General features: G+C 41.5%; 1 protein-coding gene across 1 annotated transcript; it reads right to left on the reverse strand.

The window, feature by feature from the left end:
- Nucleotides 7,842-8,952, reverse strand: LOC109719971 (fasciclin-like arabinogalactan protein 12). Its single transcript, XM_020246830.1, has one exon. It carries the CDS (start codon nucleotides 8,865-8,867, stop codon nucleotides 8,100-8,102), a length of 768 nt encoding a protein of 255 aa, XP_020102419.1. The 5' UTR covers nucleotides 8,868-8,952; the 3' UTR covers nucleotides 7,842-8,099.

A 10,049-nucleotide genomic window follows, 5' to 3' on the forward strand; every position in this document is an offset into this window, starting at 1 on the left:
ATGGGTGCTCCCGGCAGCGGCTCCGCTGTAACCGAGGTAAGCAAAGAGGTAAGAGGTAGAGAGAGTGACAGAGAAAGTATTGGGGATAGAGAGAGAGAAGAGAGGGAATAGAGATAAGATAGAGATAGAGGATTGGGGTTAGAAGTAGAGAAGAGAAGAGGAGAATTGGGAGGAGAAGTAGTAGAGAAGAAGAAGGGTTTGGAGAAGAACTTTTGCGGAAGAAAATAGACTAGTTTATTTCATTCATGATATTTGACTCTGCACAGCTATTACTTATACTCCCCTTTACATATACTGAAATGCAAAAATTATAGAAATAGTGAACTAAGTTGCAAAAGTTAATAAAATGGGCCAATTTTGATGGGGATGTGGGGCTCGAGTTGGGCTTCACTGGTCCATGAACTCCTTGTAACCGGTAAGTGGATATCGGGTCGCCTTCTCTGCACTATCCTCCACCCGGCAGGTAGCGGGCCCGCCTTTTACACCCGATCTAGGAATCGAATCATCCGCTCTGCTAGTAACCCGGGTAAGGGGGTTGTCGGTGGATATTGGGTCCGCCTTTTGCATCCGCTCCGGTTTTCTGGAGTTCCGATCCGCTAACCTCTGCAGTATAGCCACTTCTCTCAAATCGCTAGGTTTGGTCGGAGCTACCCTCCTCCGCCGGAGTTCCACCCGAGCGACCTCACGCCGCCGGAGCTCCACCCGAGCTCGCGCCTTTCTCAACCTGCTGCGGCCCTTATTTCTGCTCTTGCTATGCGAAGTTAACATTTTTACTTTCTCTCTTCTACTGACTACTCTACTTCTACCATTTATTCTTCAGGGTCGTTACAGAAATATTATTTTTTTAGAAGATTAATTAAGTTGCAAGAAATACATTTTTTTAGAAGCTTAATTAAGTTGCAAGAAATAATATTTTATATAATATTTTATGAGGAAAAGAGTATAATATGAACTTTACCCAAACTGCTATATATTCACCCTTTAAAACCTAGCTTGGAAAAATAATTTCGTTGGAATGCGCCAGAAAAATTCTTATTTGGTAATTAATTTGGACAAATATTTGTTAGCTGCGAGATCATACACGTACGTACGAATTTCAGCTCGTCAATTTATACTCTTGGCTCGATTAGTAGTTAATTTTCTTAACTTACATCTTGTTGATTTCATGAGATAGAGCGAATTGAAATAAAATTGTTATTCAGATGATAGTTAAGAGCAGATCCTGTTTAGATGCATAAATATATCTTATTCCAGATATACCTTTTATTTACTCAAAAAATTATAGTTTTAGTAGATAATTTATAATATTTGGTAGATGAGAAATATGATTAAACATACTAATCATTAATTTACAAAAACTCGAGCTATTAGAAAGATGCAATCAATTTACTTAAAGCATACAAATATATACAATGCTTATAGATTTCAATTGTGACTCAACCCAATTAGCTATCATCACTTCGAACATGACTCGGCCCAATTTGACCTCCTACCACATGGCAGGATACTTACATATTTAAGCCAACAGTCCCCCGCCCGCCCCCCCCAACCGAGCCTCCCGGAATCACAGGACAGGATGCTGCTATATTTAAGCCAGCAATCTTCGGCCAACAAGATATGATCTAACTTAATTTCTGCTGTATTCTACAGAAAATTAGCAAATTTGTGAAGATTTTGACTACCACATAAGTTTATGCAGTGAATCACTGTTTTTTCAATTCATATATCCATTTTATATAAAATGTGCTATAATTAGATAAGATTTATAGATGTTTTCCAGTAATTTAAGGTTTTAAAGAAAAGTTATTATTTGGCATGCATGATATCAGAACGGGAGATTTAGTTTGGTTTCCGCCGGGTTCGGTTCTCTCATGCATAATTTAACCCTATGTTTTGGACCTATTTAATATATAACAATCTTGAGCACGATCGACAAAAAATGTTAAACATAAAATAATAATTTTTTTAATTTTTTTAATAATGGAATTAACTTTTTATAGAAAAACAATTATTTCACAATCTAAATCCCCTCCTGCATAAGCTTCTGCAGTTCTAAGCTAGCTCCTGCTTCAACTTTCTATTACCTCTGCTTCATCAGTATTAAGCTAGCTTTTTAAACAATTTTATTTGAAGTAATTATATCTAAATGGTGCTTTTGTTCTCAAGCAGCAATTCTCTCCATGCATAGCCGCAGCGAAATGTTAATGATATGCCTTCTTTTTTATTGGTTTGGTCCATGCACCGGGTCTACGGAATATATTAATTCTTAAAGTTGATTCACGTTGGTGTAAGAGATGAGGCTGAATCTAATTAATATTGGGATTGCATGCATCAAAACCATATTTGGTTTATACTTCTCAAACCGACTCCAATTAACATTGGTTGACTTTTGACCGGGTTAATTAGCACTATATATTCATGCTGGGGTGAACCGTACGATGCGTCATGTGGTAGAAATTTAATTAGCATCGGGCTAATTAATTCACAGCTTCCTATAGCCGTACGGTAGCAAGAAAAAGAGATGCGCGGTAGCACGCATGCGACGGATTGACGTTGGCGGCGGAGCGGCGGTTCTCAACCAATTGCCTGAGCGGTTCGGATTCTTCGAAGCAACGGCATAAAGGAATTTGGTTAGAGTTTCTATACTTCTCTAATTTGGTCTTCTCGGTTTTACGAAAAGCTTTTTTTCGGTATTTTTCTTGGAGTTTTCGTTGGAACAAGAAAGGTGGGATTCACCATAAGGTTCTTGGTTTTTTATCCGGAGAAGACATAAGGTGTAAGCTTGTACTTCTATTTCTTCATATAGTGGAATACATCTCTCTCGCTCTCCCCGTGGACGTAGGCAATTGCCGAACCACGTAAATCTTGGTTTCTTCTTTCTGCATTTATTCTTTTACCGTTCGGTCGATTTTCTCTATTTTTCGTGCATCTTTGTTGGTAGCACATGACGGACGATCCATCCGGTTCCCAACAAGTGGTATCAGAGCATAAGGTTCGTGCTACATCAGAGATGTCGAAAGTCTCGTCTTCTAAGTTTGAGGTGGAGAAATTTGACGGTAAAGGAAACTTCGGTCTCTGGCAGAGAAGAGTGAAAGCCCTTCTGGTTCAACAGGGCCTTCATAAGGCGTTACTCGGAAAATCGAAAAAGCCGACATCGATGAGCGACGAAGATTGGGAGGATATTGATCTGCGAGCGGTGAATACAATTATATTGTGTCTAGCAGATGAGGTGATGTATAACGTAATGGATGAAGAAACTACAGTCGGCATGTGGAACAAGCTAGAGAAGCTGTACATGACCAAAAGCCTCTCGAACGTGCTGTACCTAAAGCAAAAATTATATGGGCTACGCATGAAGGAAGGTACGGCAATAACGGAACACTTGAACACCTTTAATAAAATTATTGCGGATTTGCTCAGCATTAATGTCAAGGTTGACGAGGACGATAAGGCGTTGATTTTTCTTACATCACTTCCGTCGTCCTACAATCACTTGGTGACCACCATACTGTACGGGAAGCAAACTCTAAAGATGGAAGATGTTACATCGACACTTTTATTTGAAGAGATCAGGTTGCAGGCGAGAACCGAAGAAAGCAGTGCAGGTTTGGTCGTAAATGATACAAGTGGAGGAAGGGGACGATCAAGAGAACGTGATGCGGGTAAAGGAAGATCCCGTTCCAAGTCAAAATCGAAAAAGGTGAAGTGTTACTTCTGTAAGAAAGAGGGCCACATGAAAAAGAACTGCGAAAAGAGGAAGGCTTGGCTGCGAAATCAGAATTCCTCTGCAGATACGGCGAGCATAGCCAGTGATTCCGGTCAGGACGTCTTGACGGTTACAACAGATTCTGACTCTCACGGTGACTGGATATTAGATTCTGGTTGTTCTTATCACATGTCTCCAGACAGGTCTTTATTTGATACTTATAAGTCTTGCGAAGGCAGTAATGTTATGATGGGTAATCGCACTAGCTGCAAGATGGTCGGTATCGGAACGGTAAAAATAAAGATGTTTGATGGTGTGGTGAGGACGTTAACGGATGTGAGACACATTCCGGATCTCAGGTTAAATCTTATATCACTTGGTACTCTTGACTCTACTGGCTGTTCTATTAGCATTTCAGGTGGAGTCGTCAAGGTTAAAAAGGGTGCCATGGTCGTCATGAAGGGAGAGAAGAAAGGGAATCTGTACAGACTGATCGGCGAGTCGGTGATTGGAGGCGTTGCGGTAACATCCTCAGAAGATCATGATGCTGATGATACGGAGCTCTGGCACATGAGACTAGCCCACATGAGTGAAAGAGGGATGTTGGAACTGCATAAAAGGGGAGTACTCAAAGGTATTAAATCCTGTAAACTTAATTTCTGCAAATATTGTTTATTTGGAAAACGGAAAAGGTTGAGTTTCAGGACCTCCAGTCATAAAAGCAAAAGTATACTTGAGTACATCCATTCAGACGTGTGGGGACCGGCTCCGGTGACTTCGAAAGGTGGTGCGCGATATTTTATTACATTTATCGATGATTTCTCCCGTAAGGTTTGGGTATTCTTCATGAAGGAAAAGTCTGAGGCATTTATAAAGTTCAGACATTGGAAGAATGAGGTGGAGAAACAAACTGGGAAGCAGGTCAAGGTTCTTCGAACGGACAATGGTGGAGAGTTCACTTCTCGGGAGTTTAAGAAATTCTGCAAGGATGAAGGTATTGTACGTCATTACACGGTTTCAGGTACTGCATAGCAGAATGGAGTAGCAGAAAGGATGAACCGGACATTGCTAGAACGTGCCAGTTCTATGAGGTTATGTGCAGATTTGCCAAAGGAGTTCTCGGCTGAAGCAGTAGATATGGCGTGCTATATTATTAATCGATCTCCCGCCACAGCAATCGAACTCAAAACACCGGAGGAAGTATGGACAAGTAAACTTGCAGATTATTCCTCCTTACGGGTCTTTGGTTGTCCTGCTTATGTCCATATCCAGGAAAATCAGCGCACAAAATTAGATTCGAAGTCAAAACCCTGCATATTTCTTGGATACGATATGGGTGTTAAAGGATACAAGCTGTGGGACCCTATCGCCAAGAAGAAGGTGATTAGCAGGGACGTAGTTTTTGACGAAAAAGCTATGCCGCGTAAGGATCATCAGGAAGCTCAACGTGAAGAACAGTCAAAAACTACGCAGATCCAGGTGGAGCGGCAATAGGGTGTAGATGATCAGGTGGAGCAGCCCCACTATCAGGATGATCATGGTACACAAAGCGATCCGATTGAAAGCACTTCGGAAGAGCCCTACTCTATCGCTAAAGGAAGGGAAAGGAGACAGATTCGTCCACCTTTACGGTACAGGTTGGAGGATATAGTATCTTATGCCTTATTAATTACATCAGATGATCCCACTTCCTATCAGGAGGCGATGCAGGACAGAGATAGTGGCAGATGGATGGCGGCTATGACAGAAGAGATGGAGTCTCTACAGAAAAATCAGACATGGGATCTGATTCCATTACCGGAAGGGAAGAGATCTATCGGTTGCAAGTGGATCTACAAAAAGAAGCAGGGTGCAGATGGAGAACCAGAAAAATTCAAGGCGCGGTTAGTAGCCAAGGGCTATGCGCAAGTAAAGGGAGTTGATTTCAATGAGATTTTCTCACCGGTGGTGAAACACGCGTCAATTAGGATGCTTCTAGCTATGGTGGCTATGTTTGATTTAGAGCTTCAGCAGCTTGACGTTCGAACCGCATTTCTTCATGGGGATCTAGTAGAAGAAATTTATATGGAACAACCTCAAGGTTTTGTTCAGCCGGGGAAGGAGAATCTGGTGTGCAAACTGAAAAGATCTCTCTACGGGTTGAAGCAGGCACCGAGGCAGTGGTATAAGCGGTTTGACGGGTTTATGATCGAGCATGGTTATAGCAGAAGTTTATATGACAGTTGTGTCTACTATCGGAGGCTTGAAGATGGTTCGTTTATTCTGCTTATGCTATATGTAGACGATATGCTTATAGCAGCTAAGAATCCGAATGAAGTGCAACAATTAAAGGATCAGTTGAGCCGAGAATTTGACATGAAGGACCTAGGAGGTGCTAGGAAAATCCTAGGTATGGAGATCAGACGCGACCGCATACAGGGTAAGTTATGGTTATCGCAGAAGACATATATACGAGCTATTATAAAGCAATTTAATATGTCAGAGGCGAAGGCGGTCAAGACTCCATTAGCCCAACACTTCAAACTTTCTGAGGAGATGTGTCCCAAGACGGATGAGGAGATTACTTCTATGTCAAAGATACCATATGCTAGTGCAGTCGGTTGCCTGATGTATGCTATGATCTGCACTAGGCCTGATCTTTCACATGCAGTTAGTGTTGTCAGTCGGTATATGTCGAATCCAGGAAAACAACACTGGGAGGCCGTGAAGTGGATTTTGCGGTATCTGAAGGGCACATCAGATAAAGGTATTCTCTACTCGAAAGATTCTGGTAATGATGAAGTGAAGGGGTTTGTAGATTCCGACTATGCGGGTGATTTGGACAAGCGTAGGTCTATTACAGGTTACGTCTTTCTGCTGGGCGGCGGACCTATCAGTTGGAAATCTACGTTGCAGCGCACTGTAGCCTTGTCAACTACAGAAGCGGAGTATATGGCGGCAATTGAAGCAGCTAAGGAAGCAGTCTGGCTTAGAGGCTTGGTTGGTGAACTCGGGATCATGCAGGAAAAAATGATTATCGGTTGTGATAGTCAGAGTGCTATATGTCTCGCCAGGAATCCAGTTTACCATGGGAGGACAAAGCACATAGAAATCAAGTATCACAAATTACGGGAGCTCACTAATGAGGATGATGGAGAAATTCAGCTTATAAAGGTTTCCACAAAGGATAATGTAGCTGACATCATGACAAAGCCGGTAACAGCGGATAAGTTTAGACACTGTCTAAACTTGGCTAATTTGCATGACTGCTAATGACTGAATGCCTCAGGGAGAGGGGGCGATAAGATGAGAGAGAGTAATGAAGTAAAAAAGAAGTCAAGGTGGAGAATGTTAAAGATATGCCTTCTTTTTTATTGGTTTTGTCCATGCACCGGGTCTACGGAATATATTAATTCTTAAAGTTGATTCACGTTGGTGTAAGAGATGAGGCTGAATCTAATTAATATTGGGATTGCATGCATCAAAACCATATTCGGTTTATACTTCTCAAACCGACTCCAATTAACATTGGTTGACTTTTGACCGGGTTAATTAGCACTATATATTCATGCTGGGGTGAACCGTACGATGCGTCATGTGGTAGAAATTTAATTAGCATCGGGCTAATTAATTCACAGCTTCCTATAGCCGTACGGTAGCAAGAAAAAGAGATGCGCGGTAGCACGCATGCGACGGATTGACGTTGGCGGCGGAGCGGCGGTTCTCAACCAATTGCCTGAGCGGTTCGGATTCTTCGAAGCAACGGCATAAAGGAATTTGGTTAGAGTTTCTATACTTCTCTAATTTGGTCTTCTCGGTTTTACGAAAAGCTTTTTTTCGGTATTTTTCTTGGAGTTTTCGTTGGAACAAGAAAGGTGGGATTCACCATAAGGTTCTTGGTTTTTTATCCGGAGAAGACATAAGGTGTAAGCTTGTACTTCTATTTCTTCATATAGTGGAATACATCTCTCTCGCTCTCCCCGTGGACGCAGGCAATTGCCGAACCACGTAAATCTTGGTTTCTTCTTTCTGCATTTATTTTTTTACCGTTCGGTCGATTTTCTCTATTTTTCGTGCATCTTTGTTGGTAGCACATGACGGACGATCCATCCGGTTCCCAACACGAAAGCCACACAAAATAATATTAATTCCTATATCAAGATCCTAAACTCTATCTTTATTTTCTTGGAACCATATTACAGCAATTAATTAAGATGAATCAACAATACAAAAATCGGATGAATCAATATTGAAAACATAATTACCCAAAAAAAAAAACAAAAAATAGAAAAAAAAAATCATACCCACAAGATATATCCAAACACCACCTTCATCGAAACACAGGAACATAACATATATTTTAACTGTAATGCTTAACCACTCATCATATATGCACCATATATATAATCACTACTCAAAGACTCCACCAAATCGAAGCCACAGAAACAACAGCAAAAACCAGAATATGATTATCCCGACTGACGCCCATGGCGAGAGAGCCGCTCGTCGAATCCGCAGGAGTGGTCGAGGCCGGCCCTTCGGCCGCAGATGCCGACTTCTTCTTCTTCTGCTGCTCCGACGGCGAGGGGGCGGGCGGGACGGACGGCCTGAACACGCCCAACGGCAGCAGGACCTGATCAACTTGGTAGACAGCAAGCTGGCCATCAGTGTAAACAGTGTTATCCACCGTGGTGTTCACCAGCCCTGTGGAGATATTCACTTGATTCCCCACTGCAGTGACGTTTAGAGGGTACTGGCCATCGCTGGAATCCCCGGCTTGAGTTCTGAGGGGGTTGCTGACAGTTTGGAACTGCGAGGCCGAGAGGAAGTAGGGGAGGATGTGGTACTGGATGAGGGAGTCCTTCTGCTGGTCGGTGAGGGAGTTGAGGGTGCCGGAGGGGAGGGAGGAGAAGGCATTGTCGGTCGGGGCGAAGATCGTCAGGCCGTTCTGCGTGTTGTTGAGCTCGTTGTTGATCTGGTTGGCGACCTGCGTCGACTTGAGCAGGCGGATGAAGGTCTGGTACTGCCCGGCCTTCTCGAGGATCCCGGTGATGTTGGTCGGCCCCGGGGGCGCGGGCGCGGCCGCGGCCGCGGGCTGGGCTAGGGCTAGGGTTTTGGTGGTGGTGCAATAATATTGGAAGAGGAGGAGGAGAGAGAGGGTGTGAGTGAGGAAGTTTCTCATGGCTTTGGTGCTAGCTAGGGTTAATTTGCTATTCTTAATTAGTTTCTAGCTTCCTCTCAATTATTAATTAATGTGGAGAGATAGAGAGGGTTGTGGGGATTTTATGGTGGTGAGGAGGAGAGAGAGAGAGAGAGAGAGAGAGAGAGAGAGAGAGAGAGAAGAGGTGGTGGGTGGTGGGGGAGTGTCTAGCACCAAACTTCAACATGATGGTCCAACTAGTATGCTTGCTTAATATGTGAGCAAAAACAGTGAGATTGTGAGGTTAACAGCCATGCATGCAATGCTTCTCTCTCTGTCTCTCTCTCTCTCTCTCTAAAAAGCATCAGTACAATGATGGAGAGGAGCTTTTGAGGTGGAGGAAAGGACTGCATTATTGTACCTGCAATTTTGAGCTCAATTCTAATTAGAGTAGTTCTTCACGCATAGTTTCGTGCATCTTTATGCTATTCATGGTAGTTCCTTATTATATTATGGGTTATTTAATTAATTGGTGTTTGTTTGTAGGAGTTGAAGTGTAAACTAATGACTTGTGGGGCGTTCAGTAGTAGTACTTCATATATTATAATACAAGTAATACTGTTGGTACGCTTCAAAATAGAATATATATTTTAAATCCACTCTGTTAATTCAAGAGTCATTAATTCTATATTTGTTATATCATTTTTTTAATTTTTACTAAAAATTATTTAAATTTTTGTGAATTTTAGGATGAAGGATTTAATTAAGATCTGCACTCCAACTTTGAGGTGTACAAGTAAAATTTCTCACAGGGCATAATGTATAGGTAATCCTCGTATAATCCCTATATTAATTGCCACTTAGTTCTAAACTTTCCACTTAAATATATACTATATACTTTTTAAGCTTCAGTTGGAATTACGGGGAGAGCATTTAATAAGCAGGAGGAAAGATCACAATAAACTAAATTATATTTTATTCATAATATATATGATTATACTTAATATATATATATATATATATATATATATATTATATTATATATATATATATATACTATAGTTCCATCTACTATTCTATTAATAGGATTAAGGACATTGTCCTATCAAGCCGATTGAATGATCGAAAATTCAAATTGATAATCGGCACCGTTGAATTGATCTACACAATTAAAAATGTTTAGAAACCAAATTTTGTAATATTTAAAAATCATTATCCAAGTTC

The sequence above is a fragment of the Ananas comosus genome, linkage group 14 (assembly GCF_001540865.1).
Source record: "Ananas comosus cultivar F153 linkage group 14, ASM154086v1, whole genome shotgun sequence".
Classification (NCBI taxonomy): Eukaryota; Viridiplantae; Streptophyta; class Magnoliopsida; order Poales; family Bromeliaceae; genus Ananas; species Ananas comosus.